The following is a 23,932-nucleotide window of genomic DNA, read 5'->3' as shown; positions in this document are numbered from 1 at the left end:
CTTCTCGTGGGGACTGCGTGTGAGGCTAGTGGTGAGGTGATGCGAGCACCTCGTGTGAGGCTTGACCAGTCATCACCAACAACTGGTAACGAAGGGGGTGCCCCCGGGGCGCTGTTTTGGGAACTGACACCGGATGTTCTTATAATATTTCTTCAAACAGTCGTTCGATTTTCAAAATTCAAACGGGGTATATGTTAATAGGTAGAACGCTAAATTTTGCATGCATCAGGTACACTCTCGATCTAACAGATCACGGTTATTACAAGCCTGCCCAAAAAGAAGCGTAATGTGTTTAGGATGTATGTGTGATATGTTTGTTCGTTCCACCGTAGCGGCTCAACGGCTGAACCGATTTAAATGTATGATCCCGCGTTGGTATCCTTACGTTACCGGGAGTGTCACGGGCAATAAATTTTTAAATAAATTAAAAAAATAATAAATAATAATCAAATGGATGTTTTTTAAACTAATAATTATTTAAAGTTACATTTAAATAAAAATTAGTATGACAAATAAAAGAAAAATTAATTTTTTCTTTATTATTAATTTGCGGTTGATTTTACACTACATAAGAAATTTAGGCAAATTTTCAGCACAGGCTTGATGAAGAAATAATAATCGATCTAAAAAAATTACTGTTGAAATAGGTAGATAAATATTAGTATATAAAAATAATAAAATAACAGCAGATGATAGATACTGTCTGATAATAAACAGATAATAACCCATCGGGTTGGTCTAGTGGTGAACACATCTTCCCAAATCAGCTAATTTGGAAGTCGAGAGTTCCAGCGTTCAAGTCCTAGTCAGTTAGTTTTACACGGATTTAAATAATAGATCGTGGATACCGGTGTTCTTTGGGTTGGGTTTCAATTAACCACACATCTCAGGAATGGTAGAACTGAGACTGTACAAGATACAATTCATTTACACTCATACATATCATCCTCCGAAGTATTATCTGAAAGGTAATTACCGGAGGCTAAACAGGAAAAAGAAAGATAACAGATAATAGGCAGATGATAGTACTGTTGTTACATATTTCTGCTTGATAATGGTCAGGCAAATTATAAATCAGTAGTTTAAATATTTTAAAAATAGTATAAAATGATACCCTTAATAAGAAAAAAATTTTGCATTAAAATTATGAATTAATCCAGAAATTAAATAAAATTAATTTATCAAATCTACTAAATAATGAATTTTACCAACTTTGATGGGCTGTTATTGATTAGGTTTAGATCAATTATAGGAAACATATTTATTTAACTGGAGAAAAATTGTTTTATAATAATGTGTTTTATGCAAGAATCTTGTAAAATAATAAGGACACCACTGTTTTTTTTTTTTTTTTTTTAAGTGAGAGTTGTTCACTCTACAGAAAAATTAGAAATTATTAAAAATTGGTCAACATAAATAATGAATGTAATTTCAGCAAAAGTTGGATAAATTTCTTATTCAATATTTTTTGTAGCTCTTATCATTTTAGTGATAGTAATGTTTGCCCAAATACACAAAGTGTGTAAAATAAAACTATTAAAATATGAGAGAAAGATTTGTGTTGCAGTTTACTTGAACACATGTAATAAATGTTATTTCACTAAAAACAGGTAACATTGTAACAAAAAAGTATTAAATTGCCTAATTTATTTGTTTCAGCATATGCAGTACGACAATCTGAACCTCCAACACCACCACAGCAAACACAGGTACTGACACCTTCAGATATAGAAAAATACAACGAATATCAAAGACAAATACAGCAGTGGCAGATAGCTGTGGTTGTTCCTCCTGGTGGAGGTCCAACCCCTCCCGGAGGAGTTCCAGTACAAGGAGGTCAGAGTCCTCCTCCTGCACCACCAGGAAACGTATGGATACAAGTACCAGCAGGGGGCACATATTATCCAGGTGGACCAGGTTCTCCTCCGAGTGGAGCATATCCAAATGCACCACCAAGCGGTTCATACCCGAGTCAACCACCAAGCGGATCATATCCAAGCCAACCACCAGCTGGATCTTTCCCTAGCCCTCCACCAAGCGGATCATACCCAAGTCAACCACCAGCTGGATCTTTCCCTAGTCCTCCACCAAGCGGATCATACCCAAGTCAACCACCAGCCGGATCTTTCCCTAGTCCTCCACCAAGTGGATCATACCCAAGCCAACCACCAGCCGGTTCTTTTCCAAGCCCTCCAACAGACAGTTCTTTCCCACCTAATCCTGCTATTCCTCCTCCAGATAATAGTTTCCCACCTCCAGATAACAGTTTTCCACCTCCAGATAACAGTTTTCCACCTCCAGATAACAGTTTGCCTCAGCCATCACCTCCTGAAAGTGTTCCTTCACCTGTTTCAGAACAGCCTTACCCAGAACCACCATCAAATGGATTACCTCCACCCCCATCTAATGAATTACCCACCACTGATGTCGGCTCTCCAACACCTGATCCAGAATTAAAGAAATACTGTAAAGCTCCTCGAGGACAGTTCCCAGGACCATCATGTCGAAAATTCATCAACTGCTGGGATGATATTGCAATCGAACAGGAATGTCCTGCCGAATTATATTTCAATCCAGAAGGATTCTGTGATTATCCTTTTAATGTAGACTGCAAAGATGGAGAACCACCAAAAGGTAAGTTATTATTACCTCACTACTTCCCAATGCTTGATTTATTTGAAAAATCATGCATGTAGAAATTCATGTGTTAACAAAAAAAAAAAAAAAAGCTTATAAACTTATTACTTAAACAAATCTTGCTTTTAGTATAAATATTCTTCAAAACTTGATAACATCAACATTCACTATTATTAATGAATATAATGAGGACCATAATGAAGGTGGTCTTCCATTAACATATTCCAATAAACCAATCAGAGCATATCTCAGGGTTAGCGAATTCAGTCAAAATAACAAAAATCTCAATAAAAAAAAGAAGGTGAAAACCAATAGAAACAATGATAATTGCCTAAATAAATTTCTTTTCATCTCTTAACTGCCTCAATTTAATGAATGTATAAATATGTTTGCATAAAATGAGCATAAGTACGAAGAATTGAAGGTGGATAAAAAACCTTTCTTGCAGAAGACCAATTAAGTGAAAATGGTAGAATTTGAACAAAATCTATATTTATTTATAGAAACAGATAAAAATGCCAGTTATACAGTAATTATTAACATTAAATAAATAAAATTAAAAACACAAAATAATATAAATAAAAAATATAAATAACTACAGCACAATCATTCTACCTAAAATTGTTAACAATCCACAATAAATTGTCATTCCATAAATAAATGGTTTTAATTTATCATACAATTTTTTTTTCAATTCAGTTAACCTTTGTTTAGTAAAATCTCTGGATATAATGTTCCTAAAAACTGAAGATAAGTTTCATAGATATCTACTAATTAGGATTAATATCTATCTAAAATCAAAATAAGACATAATACTGGCCTATACCAATCTCTGCTGTTACATAATGATAATTAATTAACTTAAGTCATTTTATAGCTAATGCACCTAAATATACCTATGAAAAACTACAGTTAGTGTGAGTTGCTTTTATGAGAGTAATGATATTTTGTACATAGCCAGCTCTCCTACTGAAAAAAATGATAGTTTCACTTTTAGGGTGCATACCTCCAATATTCTGGTAAGCTTAGCACTTGTGTAGTGTAGTCATTCAACAAAGAAAGCAAAAGGAAAAAATTTTATAGATTAATTTCCTTAACCTGCCTGACTGGATTCCTACTCGCTCTTGAACTTGATAATGCCGTTTTGGATGTGGTTTTTCAGAGATATAACCTACTAAATCATGGTTATAACAGAAATAGAAAGACATACTAATTTATCTGCTCAATTTTTTAAACATAATCTTTACATAAAATCAACCTTTTTAAAGGAGAAATTTTCCTCATATGAGAAAACATTTAACAAGTTTCTGTATAAACACAACTTTCTTTCATAAATCAACATTAATTATTTTCTTCCAAAAAATTAACAATCAAAAAACAACCCTATTTGACATAAAATATACAAATAAACAACAGAAACTGATCAAATAGTAAAGAAAACAAATTTGAGTATTTAATTTTCATTAAAAGAAATAAAATAATACATATTTTTTAATTAGAATATAATTAGAATAATAGTGTTTTTTTAACAGAAGGTGCTCCAGGAAGTGGAGGAACTGGAGGAGCACCACCACCACCAGGCACTGAAACTGGGCCTGGTGCGCCTCCACCAGGAGGAGTACCAGCTGGGGAAGGCGTTGATGTGGCATCAGGAACTTGCACTTCAGCATATGGAACTTACAGAAGTAAAACTAACTGCGGACAATTTTACGTATGTTCTGGTGGCACAGCATATGAATTCATTTGTCCAGCTGGACTCAACTTCCACGAGGTAATGAAATTAATTTTTTATTTAATGTACTACCTAGAATAAAATAATTACTTCATTATAATTATTAATAAATACTTCCCTCCTCTATGAATCATGAGACCTTGCCGTTGGTGAGGGGGCTTGAGTGCTCAGGGATACAGAGTAGCTGGACCGAAGGTGCAACCATATCGGAGAGGTATCTGTTGAGAGCCAGACTAAGGAATGATTCCTGAAAGAGGGCAGCAGCTCTTTCAGTAGTTGTTAGGGGAGTGAGTCAGGACGACTTAAACGGCCGTATCAACATCACTCAGTCCTCTGAGTACTGCGCAGCTGAAAGCAATGGAAAACTACAGCTGCTTTTTTCCAAGAAAATGTGGCTCTGCATTTTCACATAGCAATAATGGAGGCGCCTTCCTTGGTAAAATATTCCGGAGGTAAAATAGTCCCCCGTTCGGATCTCCGGGTGGGGACTACTAAGGAAGGGGTCACCAGAAAATTAAAAAATAACATTCTACGAGTCTAGAATGTAGGCTAGAAAATTTAAAAAGGGAAATGGATAGGGTGAATGTAGATATAGTAGGAATTAGTGAGGTTCGGTGGGAAGAGGAAGGCGACTTTTGGTCAGGTGATTTTAGAGTAATTAACTCAGCGTCAAATAATGGGCAGGCGCAGGAGTAGGTTTCGTGATGAACAAGAAGATAGGGAGGAGAGTGGAGTATTTCAAAACGCATAGCGATAGAATCATTGTAATAAGGATAAAATCAAAACCTAAACCGACAACGATTGTTAACGTTTATATGCCTACAAGCGCCCATGATGATGATGAGGTAGAGTGTGTATACGAAGAGATTGATGAAGCAATTAAACACGTAAAAGGGGATGAAAATTTAATAATAGTTGGAGATTGGAATGCAAGCATTGGAAAAGGCAAGGAAGGAAATATAGTGGGTGAATACGGGCTGGGCAAAAGGAATGAAAGAGGGGACCGACTTATAGAGTTTTGCACGAAGTATAATTTAGTAATTGCCAACACCCAATTTAAAAATCATAATAGAAGAATATACACTTGGAAAAAGCCAGGCGATACTGCAAGGTATCAGATAGATTATATCATGGTTAAGCAAAGATTTAGAAATCAACTCGTTGACTGCAAAACTTATCCTGGAGCAGACATTGATAGCGACCATAATTTGGTGATAATGAAATGTAGATTGGGGTTTAAAAATCTGAAGAAAAGTTGTCAGATGAATCGGTGGAATTTAGAGAAGCTTCAGGAAGAGGAGGTAAAGAAGATTTTTGAGGAGGACATCGCAAGAGGTCTGAGTAAAAAAGATAAGGTAGAAAATGTAGAAGAAGAATGGGAGAATGTTAAAAAGGAAATTCTTAAATCAGCAGAAGCAAACTTAGGCGGAATAAAGAGAACTGGTAGAAAACCTTGGGTTTCAGACGATATATTGCAGCTGATGGATGAACGTAGAAAATATAAGAATGCTAGTGATGAAGAAAGTAAAAGGAACTATCGGCAATTAAGAAATGCTATAAATAGGAAGTGCAAACTGGCGAAAGAAGAGTGGATTAAAGAAAAGTGTTCAGAAGTGGAAAGAGAAATGAACATTGGTAAAATAGACGGAGCATACAGGAAAGTTAAGGAAAATTTTGGGGTACATAAATTAAAATCTAATAATGTGTTAAACAAAGATGGTACACCAATATATAATACGAAAGGTAAAGTCGATAGATGGGTGGAATATATTGAAGAGTTATACGGAGGAAATGAATTAGAAAATGGTGTTATAGAGGAAGAAGAGGAAGTTGAGGAGGATGAAATGGGAGAAACAATACTGAGATCTGAATTTAAGAGAGCATTAAAAGATTTAAATGGCAGAAAGGCTCCTGGAATAGACGGAATACCTGTAGAATTACAGCGCAGTGCAGGTGAGGAAGCGATTGATAGATTATACAAACTGGTGTGTAATATTTATGAAAAAGGGGAATTTCCGTCAGACTTCAAAAAAAGTGTTATAGTTATGATACCAAAGAAAGCAGGGGCAGATAAATGTGAAGAATATAGAACAATTAGTTTAACTAGTCATGCATCAAAAATCTTAACTAGAATTTTATACAGAAGAATTGAGAGGAGAGTGGAAGAAGTGTTAGGAGAAGACCAATTTGGTTTCAGGAAAAGTATAGGGACAAGGGAAGCAATTTTAGGCCTCAGATTAATAGTAGAAGGAAGATTAAAGAAAAACAAACCAACATACTTGGCGTTTATAGACCTAGAAAAGGCTTTCGATAACGTAGATTGGAATAAAATGTTCAGCATTTTAAACAAATTAGGGTTCAAATACAGAGATAGAAGAACAATTGCTAACATGTACAGGAACCAAACAGCAACAGTAACAATTGAAGAACATAAGAAAGAAGCCCTAATAAGAAAGGGAGTCCGACAAGGATGTTCCCTATCTCCGTTACTTTTTAATCTTTACATGGAACTAGCAGTTAATGATGTTAAAGAACAATTTAGATTCGGAGTAACAGTACAAGGTGAAAAGATAAAGATGCTACGATTTGCTGATGATATAGTAATTCTAGCCGAGAGTAAAAAGGATTTAGAAGAAACAATGAACGGCATAGATGAAGTCCTACGCAAGAACTATCGCATGAAAATAAACAAGAACAAAACAAAAGTAATGAAATGTAGTAGAAATAACAAAGATGGACCACTGAATGTGAAAATAGGAGGAGAAAAGATTATGGAGGTAGAAGAATTTTGTTATTTGGGAAGTAAAATTACTAAAGATGGACAAAGCAGGAGCTATATAAAATGCCGAATAGCACAAGCTAAACGAGCCTTCAGTAAGAAATATAATTTGTTTACATCAAAAATTAATTTAAATCTCAGGAAAAGATTTTTGAAAGTGTATGTTTGGAGTGTCGCTTTATATGGAAGTGAAACTTGGACAATCCGAGTATCTGAGAAGAAAAGATTAGAAGCTTTTGAAATGTGGTGCTATAGGAGAATGTTAAAAATCAGATGGGTGGATAAAGTGACAAATGAAGAGGTATTGCGGCAAATAGATGAAGAAAGAAGCATTTGGAAAAATATAGTTAAAAGAAGAGACAGACTTATAGGCCACATACTAAGGCATCCTGGAATAGTCGCTTTAATATTGGAAGGACAGGTAGAAGGGAAAAATTGTGTAGGCAGGCCACGTTTGGAGTATGTAAAACAAATTGTTGGGGATGTAGGATGTAGAGAGTATACTGAAATGAAACTACTAGATAGGGAATCTTGGAGAGCTGCATCAAACCAGTCAAATGACTGAAGACAAAAAAAAAAATAAATAAATACTTCATAACAATCATTTTTCATGCTAAGAGGTATAATATTCATTTTTATACTAAGTGTTGACTCCTAAACTGAAATAATGAACCACATTTATTTGCTTATATTAGATTAAAAAATAAACCTTATAGTTTTTAAGAAATCCTTAGTATTCATTATCTAGGATATTCTAAAATCCATTTTTTCATATCTTTTTTTTAATGTTTTTCCACTTTGTTTAACTAAAATTCATTTAATATATTATTATCTGTTTCTATTCAAGTTTAATGATTCATTTATTACTATGAATTGTAAACATCACCTTTATGTAAGTTATAAGATTTTCTTACAATTTGTTTAAAATAAATTTTGTGATTAAAACAAATGTATCATAAGTTGTATCATAAATGTATTGTTAAAAGTTGAAAAATTTCAAAAATGTGATACAAGAAAATAGATATGAAACTTTTTTTATAATAAATTAATATATTGTATTTACTTTGGCTTATGCTAAGCATTCTTATAGCTAAACAGTTAAGTGATCAGAAGAGGATGGCAGGGGGGGGTCATTTATCCCTTAATTTCTAATGAAAATTGCCACAAATTAAGCCTAATCTCTATTATGGGGCATTTAATTTATTTTTATTTAATTAATTTTTATGAGGTACATCATGGCTTTGGAAACCACTACCCCTCTTCACCCATCCTTAATGATGAAGTATGTAAAATACTTACAATTTTATTCCATGTGTTGAAATTTCTTTGTATGGCTTATACTCTGTTTCGTGCTTTTCCTTCTATGTTCTCTACAGGGATCATCTCTGTGTTACATCCAGCAATAGTCTACCATCACTGCAGTAGTCCATTTTCCTTGAAACTTCTTTTCCATTTCTTTCATGTCCTGATGAAATCTCTCACCCATTTTCTCATTTTCTCCCTCAGATTTTCAGAAAAATAGTCCACATGTGAATTTGGGATGTGAACCTTCAAGCTCATGGAAGAGCCTAAATTTCTATACTTCTGCAGCGTGTTCTCAATGACTGATTTGATCTTTCTAATTGTCCAGAAACTTGGTTAATACATGTTTAAATGCTCCCCAGGCTTCTGTTTCTACAATTTCCATTTGTTTCTCAAAATTACCATAATTGAGAAGTTTTCTAATGACAAGATCAGTAAAGACACCCTCTTTTGGTTTGGCTTTGACAAACTGCTTCTTCAAGCCTAACTTGATATGCAGAGGTAGAAGGAGAACTTTATTCGGATCTGAGAGCTCTTCGAAGCACATTTTGATTTCAGGTTCTAATGAAGCTCTTTTTGGCCAATCTTTCCTTAACCAATGATTTTCTCTATCTCTGCTAACCCATTCACACAAAAAATGGGAAACTTTGTGGATCCTCCTTGCTGTCCTAGGAGCATCGATATTATTTTTAGATCACTGCATGAAATCCACTTATGACTGTCGTAATTAATTTTATTGAGAATGAATTCCAAATTATTGTAACCCTCGTTTAAATGAACAGAATGTCTGGCAGTTATTGACAGATACATATTCCCATTGTGAAGGACAACTTTGAGGCTTCTTTTAGACGAATCTATGAACAGTCTGCAATTGGTACTTTCTGTAAAGCTCTGGTACACAGCTATCTCCTGGTTTGAATTCCTCAATGTTATCTTCAATTAAATTACTTGTGAAACTGTTTATTTCAGGTAAATTATCTGGTGGAATCGGCATTGGTATGTCTGGACCATGAGGAACCAGGTGTAAAGCGGATGGCATATTTGGATAGACGATTCTTTTTTTATTCTTCAAATTGAAACCTTGAACACCTGTTGAACAAAAGTAACAATTAATGCTGTAATTTCGTGGCTCTCACCACACCATTGGAATTTCAAATCTAAACATTTCTTATTCATCCTTTGACCACCATCTAAGTCCTTCAACAAATGTATACCAAACGTAGTGGGGGGCCCAAGTTTTGTCTTGATCTCCTATTTTCACTCTGATATACGTGAGGTACACTTGTCAAATGAAACTTGTTATATTTCTTTTTTCCCTTTCCAACATTAACTCACCACAAATGTAACCAAATAATCTGCAGAACTTTTGCAGCCTCTTGAAGCCATTTTTAAAACGCAAAGTTTGCTTTATGGCCCGAAAATATATTTTCCACCAATAAAAACACATTTGATCAAAGAGGACGGAAAAAAACTCGATTTACACGTGCTGATAACTGAAACAGCACTGAAAGTAGTTGCACGATACATGAGTGGTGCAGATAGCCACCAATAAACATATTTCATCTTGTTAAATTTGTTACAACCTGTCGGCCAAGCTCTCCCACTGTCTTGTCATCTTCAAACCCTCCCCCACCCCCTCTTCGGATCACTCAACTTAAATAAAAACCAATTAATTAGTTATATTTTCTATTCATAAATAATGTTATTTTATTATTTCTATATTCTATTTTAATTTGTCAAAGATCTATATTTTCATGTTTTGAATAAAGAACAGATATATTGTGTAGGAATATACCTGATTTTTGAATAGTGATAGAATATACAGCAATATTGTGCAAGTATTATTTTGTCAGAAACAACTGAAAACCTATTTGGCTAAAATGAAAATTAGCAAAGAATTTATTTTAGATTTCACACCCGTTACTAATAAATGTTTACGTAAATAAGGTTATATTAAAAGCTTAATACAAGTAAAATAAGTAAACTATATCATATAAAACACAAAATAGAAGAATTAGGTAACTTTATTTAATATTACTTGATTTCATAAATATTGCATGAATTTATAGTGAAAAGAAATATTTCACCTATACATTTTTAAATAGTAACCCAATACACTACTTCCTTTTTTCCAGTTTTAGTTAATCTTAAAAAAATTGCATTACATTAACAATAATTATTTGATTACATTTTTGTTTTATTAATTTCAATGGAAAACCAATCAACATAATAGTACAACAAATCAAACAACTGATAAACTGTCAAATCAAAGCAATAATTTTAGTGAAAACTAATGGATTCTATTCCTCGGCAAATAAAAATTTAAGTTTTTACACAACAATGTTTCTTTAACATATAAAACAGAATTCTTAAAAAGTGAAGCAACCTTATGGGAAAATGAATAAGTTACAATAGTTGTTGAAATTGATCTACATTATGCGATTCACATAATTGAATATGACAGTGGACACTCATAAACACATGTTGTATAATATTTGTTGAGCAATTACAGTGACACATCATTGAATTTCACTCTGCAATTCAGACATGGTAAGTTTTGTAAACCACATGCCGTAAGGTATCCCCACAAGAAAAAATCAGAAAGGGATAAGTCAGGAAACTAAGGGGGCCACAACCCATTAAAAATCACTTGTCCATGTAAACACTGATCCAAGAAAGTCATAGTGTTGTTGGCAGTATGAGCCGTAACATTATCCTGCTGAAACCACCTGTACTCTAGACAATCTGCAGGTATAGTGTTTACAAATTGTTGCACCATCTGTATATAGCACTCACTGTTCACTGTGCCATTAAAGAATGTCATGAAGATTCGCCTGTGACACTGCACACCAAACACCCACTTTATGTCCATACAGCTGATATATTCCATTTGGCGTTACAAATGACATTAACCACTGACAGAAAGCTACACGTTTTCCAGTTGATACAGGTAACAACTAATTAATAACACGAATTCTGTATGGATGCATGTTTAAACATTTACACAATGCCATGTGGGCACTACCAATGGAGAGACCAGACTGGTTAGAGAGATATCGGACAGACTTCTTGGGAATAACAAAATATGCAACTTGCATTTCGATCAATTTTTCTGGTGTTAGCACTTTCAATCAACCACATTTGCCTGCATCTGCCACATTCCCCCTCTCTTAGAACTTGTCATACAGCCACTTGATGGAGGGCTTGTTTGGTGCATTCACACCATAAGTTTCTGTGAAGGCATTCTGGGTCTGGATATAACTGATACATCTAATGTATTGGGAGACAATGAATATGCTTTGCTGCATTGAATACTCCATTTTTCCTCAATTAAACCCACAACAAAAGAAGGAAATATTCTTCTATAAGATTCTATCACTTTTTGAACATTGTATTTCAAAAAGTGTTGCATATATTCACAATTATTAATCCAACTTTTTTTTTTTAATTTACCAGTCATATTTGAATTTTTGTTACAAAATAACATTTCTATTCTCTATGCTTAATGTAGCTAAAATTACCAAATCACAAAAAAAGGAAAAACAAAAATACTTGAATAGTATTTAGTTATGTTAGAAAAATTAAGCTATAAATCTCTGAGAAAAAACAAATAATTCTTAACTAAATCACTTAAAATTCAACACAAATTAAATTAAATAATTGCAGATTTCCTGGAAATAATAATATTAAAACAAAACATATCAAAAAAATAAATAAATGATTACAGAATAAATAATATCTACATTAAAATGATGAAGATAGATTAAATGAATGTTTTTAGCTGCTAATATAAACATAATTAAGAACAGTACCTTTATAATTTTTTTTTTTATTCACAGGATCTAAAAGTCTGTGACTACCCATATAGAGTTGAATGCAACGGAGTACCAACGAATCCAATACCCCCTGAAACAGAAGAAAGTCAAGGAGGAGAAGGTGGAAGTCCTACTCCAGAAGAACCAGTTCCTCCTCAAACAACAGGAACACCAGCCGCACCTCCACCTCCACCACCACCGCCACCACCCTCTACAACTGCTGCTGAAAATCCTTCATATTATGGACTCAAAAATTTCTACAACAGTACGTATAAATCATAATCAAACTACTAAATGTGGTTACTATTTGTATATGTCTAAATGACAAAACAGAATGGTCCATAGTTTACAAGTTACTTTACAGTAAATAGTAAAAAAAAAATAACTACTTTTCCTAACCTATTGTTTTCCTAGTAATGTCAGATAAGTATTTACATATACAAAACACAACATGGTTTCAAAACCATACTGTAATTACATAAATTGTACAAATAAGGAACAAATGTTTTTCTACAAAACATTCTTCACCAAAAAAGCTGGTAAAGTAGTAAAACTAGAAATACAACAAAAAAAAAAAAATCATTTTTTTTTTATTAAATCATAAAAAAAATCATTTTTTTTTATTTTTATGATTTTAAATTTATTCATCAATTAAAGTGATTATTAAACAGGAAGTTTTTAGATCACAAATGTAAAAAAACTCACATATTTTCCTTTTTTCTTTAATGCTGCAGTATTGATTAACAAAACAGAAAACTTAATTTTTTAAACAAGACTCATGAAAATATTCCCACATTAGAAAACCAAAATTTCAAATTTTTTATTTACAGATATGCCTACAGTCCAGTTCACAGTAGTCTAATAATCATGGATAACAAACTTTCTTGAAAATTAAATATTTATTTCTAATTAAAGAAATATTTTAGGTCAATCAGTTATAATAATCTGCAGAGGCTATATATGACATTGTAGCATCATAAATTGTGTCATACACAATAACACAATAGCCACCCTAAAGACAAACTTCAGATACAGAAATTTTTAAGATTAATTTTGATAATTTTTTTTAATGGGCTGTTTTAGTAAGAATTCAAAAGATGCAACAATACAAATGCCTCTGGTCAATATTTCAAAATGTCAATCAGTAATCTGAAGATTTCTGTTAGAAAAAATACATCTTTTTTATTACTTTTGTGAAAACTCCCCCTACAAGCGCTAAAAATATATATATAAATGTTGTGCTTAACAATAGGCCTTAAACTGTATGAATCAGTTTTGGGAAATTCAGTTTTCAGATTTACATGTTTGTAAGAAATAAAGTAATAATTCATTTTTCTGAATGAAATGATTGATAAAATACCTCAAGTATAATGAGTAGGTTTATGTTACATGTTATACTATGCATAAATGTAAAATATAAAAGCTTTATGGTATTTATATATTTCCTTGATTAAGTGACCAAGGTCACTTAATCAATAACCAATAGATTAATCTATTGGTCACTTAATCTATTAAGATTAATAGATTAAGTGACTTATTGGTCACTTAATCCTTTAATCCTTTATAAACCTATTGGTTTTAAAATTTATAACAAATTAAAGATTAGCATTGAGCAGTCACATACCCATAGCAGGTATTTCATGATCTCTCCATAAGTTTAAATACAATGTTGATTAGCTTATTATATTTCATTGAGAGAGAATAGTACTCATAGTATTGTAATATTATACCACCACAAAAAGGAAAAAAGTATTTTGGCTATGATTTCATCTTAAACAAGAAAAACTAAGTTTTCATCCATCATAATTGAACAAGAGGAAAGAATACATACAAACAAGAATGTTAGAGTTATAGCTGTAGCAACACAGGATGTCTGCCTTAAATCATTTATACTGTCAAAAATCCTATCATATGTAGAATATGCAACAAACATCAAGTCGAGTGAAATTAAGTAATTAGTTAATTAACAAATTTAGTAATACCAAATCTTATTCATCCATTTTCTATTTCATTCATTACCCAATATTTTCAGATTGAAATTTATACTATTATGCTTAAGTGAAAATCTTCAAAAATCAGAGTTTAATCTTCACTTTGTATACCAACATAAATATTTTTACTGTAAGCATTTATTCAGAACATAAATTTTTATTAAAAAATTTTTTGGATACAAAAAATCATTTTTACTTCCTTGTACATAGTAAAGGAAGTATTGTGATCACAAAAAATTTTGGTTTTCAGTTTTCAACGGAAATATCCATTTTGATTAGTATCGGCATGATGTCTGTACATACGTATGTATCTCGCATAACTCAAAAATGATTAGCCGTAGGATGTTGAAATTTTGGATTTAGGACTGTTGTAACACCTAGTTGTGCACCTCCCCTTTTGAATGTAATCGATTGAACCAAAAGTGTGCAAAAAAGACCAATATCCAAAAAAAAATATGGATTTTGGACGTTTTCTTCACTGCGTTGAAAAGCCCTCATTGAGAGCTTTTCAACGATATACCATAAGTGGTACTTATTTTCATTGGTTCAAATTATAGCCAAATAAAAATTTAACTAATGAAATATTTTAAAGGGGAAGGTATATTGGTAATCATCTACTTTCTTTTTTTTTTAACTTAAATATATTGATTTATTGTAATAATTATGAATAATTAATAATTCAAAAAACTTCTTTTACTAAGAAGAGGTTAACTTCTGATTCTAAAAAAATTTTTACAATAAATAATTCAACAATAACAAAAAAAAATATGAAAATATTTTTAAAAAAGTGTGTATATGAAATTTAATACGCGTACAAGGAAGTCCAAAGATCCACACCACTTCAGATTTTTTTTATATATATAAATTTTAACATATATAAGAAGTTCCTTAGTATTTAAAATACAAAATAACTAAACTAATTTAGTTAAAGTGTTTTTATTAAGTACCTTATTATGAAACACAGTTTGATAATTCCAGATAACCAAGCACTCACAATGGGAAGATACCACTGCTTAGGAAAGAATAACTACATCTATCGTTTAAGCCCTACATGTAATTCAGTTGCTGTTTGTCAAAATGGATACCCGCAAGTAATTCGATGTGCTTCTGGACAAAGTTTTGATACGCGTACTCGACAATGTTTATCAGTTTATCATGCAAGATGGTAAGTCATAACTTAAAGTCAATTAACTATAAATGTTTATCATTCTACAATTTTTGAAAAACTATATATTTAATATTTTATGATACAATTTATTTATGAAATTGGTATTGTTGTAGAAAACTCTTTTTATGAAATACTTCAATAGTACTACTCTTGGCTTTTTTGATATAAATTTCTAATTAAATTCTTGTAAATCACAAAAAAGGAAGTAGTATAAAACAAATAAATCTATGTTGTTTTCAATTGCTAAAATCATCCTAGTCAGCACTTGAAAGTTGTTTAAACTAGGAGATGTGTTACACCAACCTTATATTTGAGATGGGCAAATTGGCAGATAAATTGTATAGCTCCCACAACAGCCAGACAAAAATATATATAACAAAATTAATACAACTCTACCAAATAAAGAATAAAAACAAAATATCAGAAACAGGTCTGGAATGGTCCAAGACTATAAAGTCATTGCAAACCTACATACACATCATTTTTTAAACAGAAATCCTGGCTATTGAAGTGCAGTACAGTACCGAGTTAGGTAAAAACTGTTAACTCAGCTAACATAATGGTAATTTATAATTCTGATAAAGGAAGAAACTAACCACATTTTGCAATTCTTGGTCTGATGTGCCTCTCTAAAAGGTTTTTTTGGGGGGGAGATAGAGGTGGAAATGAAATTACACACGAAGTGTCGCACTCCTGCTGGTGGCCTAATCCAAACGCAATCAACAGACTACCGACTAAAACAACCCACCTTTGTAGTAACCCTACGCATCCCGGGATCACCCGGAGACGTAACTTCAAGATGTGCAGGCCCCCTACGCGCTCATTCGTACCAACAACACGTCTTAAATGCTCCAGACCAACAGCGCGAAACGTAATGAAGTCGATTGGCATGATCGACAACCTGCCAACAAGGGATGTAACGATCTTACCATTAACCTGGACGGAAAGGCGAACACCTTCAACGCGGCACTATCCTTCAATGTGAAAGGCGAACACAACGTGAAAACATGCCAATAAGGCAAACAACATTCTTACAACCTTTTTTTTTTCTTTTTCCTGTTTAGCCTCCGGTAACTACCGTTCAGATAATACTTCAGAGGATGATATGTATGAGTGTAAATGAAGTGTAGTCTTGTAACATTCTCAGTTCGACCATGTCTGAGATGTGTGGTTAATTGAAACCCAACCACCGAAGAACACCGATATCCACGATCTAGTATTCAAGTCCGAGTAAAAATAATTGGCTTTACTAGGACTTGAACGCTGGAACTCTCGACTTCCAAATCAGCTGATTTGGGAAGACGCGTTCACCACTAGACCAACCCGGTGAGTTAACATTCTTACAACCTAGTTATCATATTTCTTACGCAAAAACCAGGAATAATACATTACTCAGAAACACGAAGAACGTGGCGATCATGCCACGAAAATATGCCAACAAGGCAAAAACCATTCTTACAAACTAAACTCAAAGAAATAAAACACGAATCCTCAGTCTTACAATATAAATCTAACCTAAACAATTTACGTAATCTAACAATACTAATATAATATACTTAGCAAGATAGATTACATCCAATAACACAGAAAAAGGATCGATAAATTAACACAAAACATGTAAGATGAAATGATTACTACATTAATCAAATAGAATCACTAACCTAACCTAACACGATAAATCCATATATTGTGTTCGAAAACAAATAATCCATATTTGATAATACTGTTACAACACATATAATCATATAGTCAAAGTAAAATAATAACACATGAAAGAATCGCGACTGAATAATCTAATAATCTTATTCCTTCAAAGGAAATAAAACACTGCTCGTAAATCGCCACGAACAACCCAGGATGTGAAATGCGAACAAATTCAATGCGATCTTTCAATTAAGATAATCCTATCTAATTTTTTTTCTTCCATTTTATTTATTTACTTTTTTATATAAAATCTACAATCAGAATCCACGACTCCTTGCCTTTATAACACAGGGTGTCCTATATAAAACGCAACCCATCAATCACTCATCCATGAAATTTCAAAAGTCAAGCTTACTCCCTTACTCGTTACTGAAATGGACTCGTCCAACATCTGAACATCGCGGCGACGCAGTAGAACACTACCGATAGTAACAACAATGCAATCATAACGTTCAGTGTATTGCTAGAGACAAGATGGTGTTTTCACTGTTGAGTCGTACTTCAGTACGAAATCAGTGGTTGCAGTGCAAGATTTGTTTCGCCATAAGTACCCAGATAAACCAGCTCCTAACAAAACATCAGTATTAAGGTTAATTGCAAAATTTGGAGAGACTGGTTCTGTTAATAACAAGGAACACAAAAGATCTGCGTCAGTGTTGAATACAGATACAGTCGCTGAAATCAAAGATCGATTACTCGCCTCGCCTAATAAATCGATCAGACGTTTGTCTGCTGAAATTAATTTGTCTAAATCAACTGTTCAACGGGCGACCAAACAATTACAATTATGACCTTATATTGTCCGTCGACCTTATTATTGACAATATTGTCAATGGTTCCATCGATTTCTGCGTGAGGGAAATAATGTTAGGGATTCGTTATTTTTCAGGCAAAACAGTATTATTTGGAGTACTGAAAATCCCCACGTTTATCACGAAAAACAATCACACCCGCAGAAGTTGGGCGTGTGGTGCGCGATATCGCGGAAGAAAATAATCGGTCCTATTTTTTTCGAGTACACCAATAATGCAGAACGATATCAGGATATTTTAATTCAGTTCATTGCATTCTTGGAAGAGGAAGACAGACACTGCTGGCTGCAACATCGCACTACGCAGGTTCAACTTCTGATTTCGTTGAGGAATTCTTTGGTAATCGTGTTATCGGTCGAGGCTTGTGGCCACCAAGATCTCCAGATTTGACTGCGGCGGATTTTTTTCTATGGGGTTACCTCAAAGAAAAAGCCTACAGCAACAAACCCCGAACACTTGAACAATTGAAAGTCAATATTGAACAAGCTGTATTAAATATCCAGCCACAAAGTTTGAAAAAAGTTGCAAGAAACGCTGTAAAAAGAATTGAAGCTTTATTCAAGAAGATGGCGGCCACTTCCAACATTTACTCTAAATGTAAGGTAATGGATGGTAATAATTAAATTTACATTTACACATGCCTTTTTATTATTTCAATACCTACCAATATAAGGTTGGGTTGCGTTTTATATGGGACACTCTATATAAGCCTAGCCTAAACATATACCTAACCTAACAATGATTATATAATATTCCTAATAAAATGGAATGTCCATCCAATAAACAGACAAAACATTGATAAATTCATTTAACCATGTATAATCAAATAGAATCACTAACTTCGCATGAAACATCGGTGAGATCACATAAAATATATTAAATAATATGGTCACAACACATATAATAATAATGCAATCATACTGTCATGCAAGTGAAATCACATAAAACTAGCAACACGTCGATGTATCGTAACTTCAATAGCAGTCTGCGACTCAACATATGTCTATTACAGTCAACATTATTGGTAATTATGGATAAAACTATGCTTCCTCCTCAGTTCTCTTTTTCACGACTGCCCTGTTAAACATAGCCATGATAGCCCAGGACGTCTACCTTCTTAGCATTCTCTCCGATACTGTCCAGGGAGATTGGATCCACTTCTTGGACTACCTGCATTCTCAAAAGCTCCCATTTAGGGAACACAAAAAATGAGTTTTCGGCAGAATCGACTACTGCCAAGCAATACATGCACTCACAGGTGACTCTCCTCCACCTCCCAAACACATAGGCGTAAAAACACCCGTGCCCGCTAAAGAACTGAGCGAGATAGAAATTCAACTCCCCCAACCATCTATCCACCCAGTTTTGCATGCTAGGCAGCAGTCTTCCTGTCCATCGCCCTTTTTGGGAAACCTCCCATCTACTCTGCCAGCAATATCTGTTGGCATATTGCCTAGCCTCGTTTCTGTTCTTACCCTCCTTCCTCTACTTGACTAGCAGGTCAAGAGAAGGAAGCTTAGCAATGACCATAGCTGCTTTAAATGAAATGGTATGGTAAGAAGAATGGCAGAGACATGTGGTCTCTGCCATTCTTCTTCGTATCCGTTCCAGGATATTTCTGACTCTGACAATGCACACAGCTCCACTTTCCACACTGCTCTAAAAGGCTTAGTATAACTGCAAATGACTCAAAACCAGCTTAACTGCTGACATTTGAACACATATAGATGCATGTAGAACTGTTCCGGAAAAGTTTTCTTTATATGAGTATACTGCATTTAAATCATATAATTACCAAAATTCAGTACTCTGCCTAGATCAACTATAATAATAAAATCTATACTAGATATATTTCATATTTAAATTTCATGACTAAGCATGGATTTTGATGGAAGGGTGGCTTCTGAACAACAGTTTACCTTTTTTTTTTAATCACATAATAATATGTTATATTTTACGATACATGATTCAAGTATTTATGATTCATGAGATATAACAAAAATAATTAAATAAATGAAAAATGTGTGATTTCTGTTTTCAGTGTGATTAGTAATCATTTTTAATACTGTTTAAATTAACTACATTTTTACAGCTGTACAAATATCTTTTTTTATTGCTAAGTTATGCACAATTGAATGTTAAAATAGTAATAACCTTTATAGACCACAAATGAACAGATACACATACTTAAGGGTTAGGAATTCAGAAAAAAATTATATGAAAAATTTTATTTTATAATAAAAAAAAAGGAAGAGTTTCATAGTAAATTTGATCTGTATTATGTCATTTTATTAATTTTTTTTTTTGTCAAAGTTAATATATAAGTAAATTTCATACGGTTCAAGGATACTTTGTATCTTTTATACATTATAAAAGTGAGTAACTTTTTAAACTTGGCTATTTGGCAAATAAGAATAGAAAACAGAATCATATTGACCTACAAACATTCTTAAAATAGAATAAAATACAAATCAGTAGAATGAAGACAAGAAATTTTTATATATAATTGAAAACAATGTCCAAGATGAAATTTGAAATGATCATGTAAGTAAAGATAAACATAAGCTTTGTATATTAATTTACCATATTTCCTTTCGCGTAGAAAAAGATATTTGGTTCATATCCCAGTCTGCATTTTTCACTGATAAGAATTAATTTCTTATCATACAGAAAGTAATAGAATAAGGCTAACTATAATTGGGTGTAAGCCTTATGGAAATGGAACAACTAAATAAATAATATTATTACATACTATGTATTATAAAATCTTTAAGGTTGTTTTCTTTATTATTTAGAATAATAAATTTTTAATTCTTTAAATTAAATTTTTAAAATTTTTTTTCTTTATTATTTTAGAATAATAAAGATTAATTTCTGGGGAAGAAATTTTTCCTTAAACAAAATTGTTTATTTATTTTTAAAAGGATGTATTGGTATTAGTTGTAAATATAAGGGGCACTAGAAAACTTTTGCAATACAACGGAACAGATCATCACAGGCACTGTAGTCACTGTCTCACTAGCATTTGCTTTTTATCTGCATCAGTGAGAAGAAGTGTGATTTGTTGTGGTTGTAAACCAAATACCGGGAAATTTTGTGCTACAATTTTGTATGTAGGTTTTGTGTTGATCAGTGTTTAGAGAAAATGATGCCTGTGATTGGAGAGAATTATCCTCAACATACAACAATATTTAAGTGATACAGAGTTTGAAAAAAAAATTTTGCCTTGAGGACACTCAAAGTCGGGTTAACCATCTTCATCCATAAATGAGGAATTCATTGTTGCAGTATGAAAAATTCTTGATACAGACAAGCATATGACCTACTACTAAAGAGTCCTTGGGCATTAATGAACCAGCAGTTCATGCTATTTCATGAGATCACTTTGAAGTTGTACCCTTTGAGTGTTACATAACTTAACAGATGATCAGATGCATGTTATGTTTCATGGTGGCATGAAATGCTAAAGATGTTTGAAAATGAAAAATCTCCCTTTGAGAACAGCACTGCGACAGGTGACAAAATTTGGCTGTACAGTTATGATGTTCAGACCAAGGTTCAGAACAAAGTGTGGGTGTTCAAAGATGAGACCCCCCATGGTTGTTTGAAAATCCAGATCAGTGAAGAAAAGAATGGTACTTGTATTTTTTGGTGTGAGAGTAGTTTAAGAACGAGTTGTAATGGAAACTCACAAGACAATTACATAGAACTGGAATACTGAGGAATGCCTGCCTAAATTTCTCAAAGCTCTCAAGAAACTGTGCCCAGACTAGAGGATGGACACATGGTTTCTTCACCATGATAATGCTCCAGCACTGCTCAACTATTTGGCCAGCACTGGAATAAAACTTTTAGAATACTCTCCCTGAAGTTGTGACCTTGCTCCATGCAACTTCATGTTGTTCCACAAAGCGAATAAAAGACTAAAAGGGAAGCATTTTAAGAGCAATGATGATCTCCTAAGAGCTTGTGACAATGAGGGTGCCCAGAATCTCTGATGGCAGACTGCCACTGAAGGCTGGTTCTGATAGATGGAGAAATGTACAGTGTGTGGTGTAGATTATTTTGAAAATATATAAAACAATAAAGTCTTATTGCAAAATGTTCCTAGTGCTCTTTGATGAAACTGAATGTAAACATTGGTAGACGAAGCAGGATTTCATTCATAAGAGTTCTTTTGTTTGTAAACTAATTGTAATGAAAATTACAAATAAAGATTTAAAGAATTAAGTTCTATATAATAAAACATTTACCTATATGCAAGCAAACATTTATCCTCATAACTAATGTATTATTTAAATTTGATTTCAGTTAAAGAATATTATCTTTAAAAACTGAACTTTGGTGCCATACTTCAACGAAAAGCTCAACAAAAATATCTTTACATGGATAAACCTCAATGGGATGAGACTCAATTTCAAGATGGATAATATCTATGCTTTTGAATTATGTTACTATATTTATGGACATTCTCATCATTTCTTTTCTTTTAGTATATAAAATAGCAGTAATAGTAGTAGTGAATTTATCAAGAATGTTCAAGAAATAATAATATATTAAGTAGAATAAGCGACTACTTCACTACTTTTTGTCATTTTCAGAATTATTTTAAACGTAATATTCAAACAGGCTGTTCACCTCATTTAAACAAAAAAAAAAAACTTAGGCCAATATGGTTTTGTCAACAAAAGTAACATAACAGCATATACTCTAGATCTCAAGTGGATGAGTGAGCAATAATGTACTACTTATCCTGCTTAAAACTATAAATACAATTTATGTTCCTCTCTCTCATTTAAACTGTAGAGAAATAAAAATAACTAATATCTTTAATGGAGAAATAGATTACTCTGCCTGCACAAAACAAGCAAGATGTTGTCATGCTTGTCCAATGGACAAAACTCAAAGCAATTTAATAATTTAAACTTAAATCAAACATGAAAGTAAACTCAGATGTTCTTAAATTATATTATTTTTTGTTCTGAGCAAAAATAATTTTTTACTTTAAATATTATTATGCAGGCTGATTGATAATAGTTATAATATAGTGAAGATAAATAAATTTTGTACATAGAGTTGTTCAACTAATGGATTCTACAATGCATACTGAAGAGAAAAAACTGGCCACTATTCTGTAATATGAATAGCGTTATCTGTTGTTAATGTGCTTTATTTGGTAGTCAACACTGTCTATTTGATGTTAACTTTTTAATGTGATGATATAAAAGTTAGCATTATTTGGTGAGGATGAATACATCATTCTGGCTCATATTTTACAGACATATATGATTTTATATATATATAATTTTTTTAAATTGTAACTAATAATTTATTTAAATCATTAAGATCAATAAAAATAAAAATAATTTATAAAAATTATATTTTAATTATTTTATAAAGTTCTTATTACAACAAAAGGAATAAACTTAAAAATTTGGATTGTATGTGAAGTAATTACAATTTAGAATAATATAATTTTTTTGTGATGACAGTTTGTCTAGTCATAGATGGTATTATTAATTATTAGAAAATAAATTATCCATCAACAGGGTAACTTTTTTATTTAGACTTTCTTCAATAGCAATGCAAAGTGGTGATTGGTAACTTTACTTTCACTTTATAAGTAGTAAAATTTGAGTCATTGAGGTTTATAAATATGGTGGTGGTTTCTGAAATAAAATTGGAGTTGTCATAATTCATATTGAATATGATAATCTTTTTATAAAAAAGGTTTTGTCTTTCTTTCATTAATTAAACTTTAATATTAAACGATAGCTTGTTTAATTTTTTTTTTAGAATTTATGTCAATTGCATAAATTAAACTCTTTAGCTTTTTGTAATCTTCTAGCTGTCTTTTTATTTCTTATTACTATTCTTCGATCTGATCTAAATAATTTCTCATGTATATTTATGATAATAAATTTTTTACCAACATGTATGTGTACATTTACTCAATGTTAAATAAAATAAACCTAAATAACCTACTAGATGT

At 32.4% G+C, this 23,932-nt stretch overlaps 1 protein-coding gene across 1 annotated transcript in view; it reads left to right on the top strand.

The window, feature by feature from the left end:
* Positions 1-23,874, top strand: part of LOC142327730 (uncharacterized) — an 80,718-nt gene extending 56,844 nt beyond the window's left edge. Inside the window, exons 2-6 of the mRNA XM_075371019.1 lie at positions 1,660-2,634; positions 4,170-4,408; positions 12,290-12,530; positions 15,235-15,421; positions 22,252-23,874. Coding sequence (XP_075227134.1) covers positions 1,660-2,634; positions 4,170-4,408; positions 12,290-12,530; positions 15,235-15,421; positions 22,252-22,255 — 1,646 coding nt within the window. The 3' untranslated portion in view covers positions 22,256-23,874. The remainder of the gene's footprint in view (positions 1-1,659; positions 2,635-4,169; positions 4,409-12,289; positions 12,531-15,234; positions 15,422-22,251) is intronic.
* The last annotated feature ends 58 nt before the right edge of the window (positions 23,875-23,932 follow it).

The sequence above is a fragment of the Lycorma delicatula genome, chromosome 7 (genome assembly GCF_047948215.1).
Source record: "Lycorma delicatula isolate Av1 chromosome 7, ASM4794821v1, whole genome shotgun sequence".
Classification (NCBI taxonomy): Eukaryota; Metazoa; Arthropoda; class Insecta; order Hemiptera; family Fulgoridae; genus Lycorma; species Lycorma delicatula.
The sequence above is the reverse complement of the archived record's forward strand: the minus strand, read 5'-3'. Positions and strand labels throughout refer to the sequence as shown.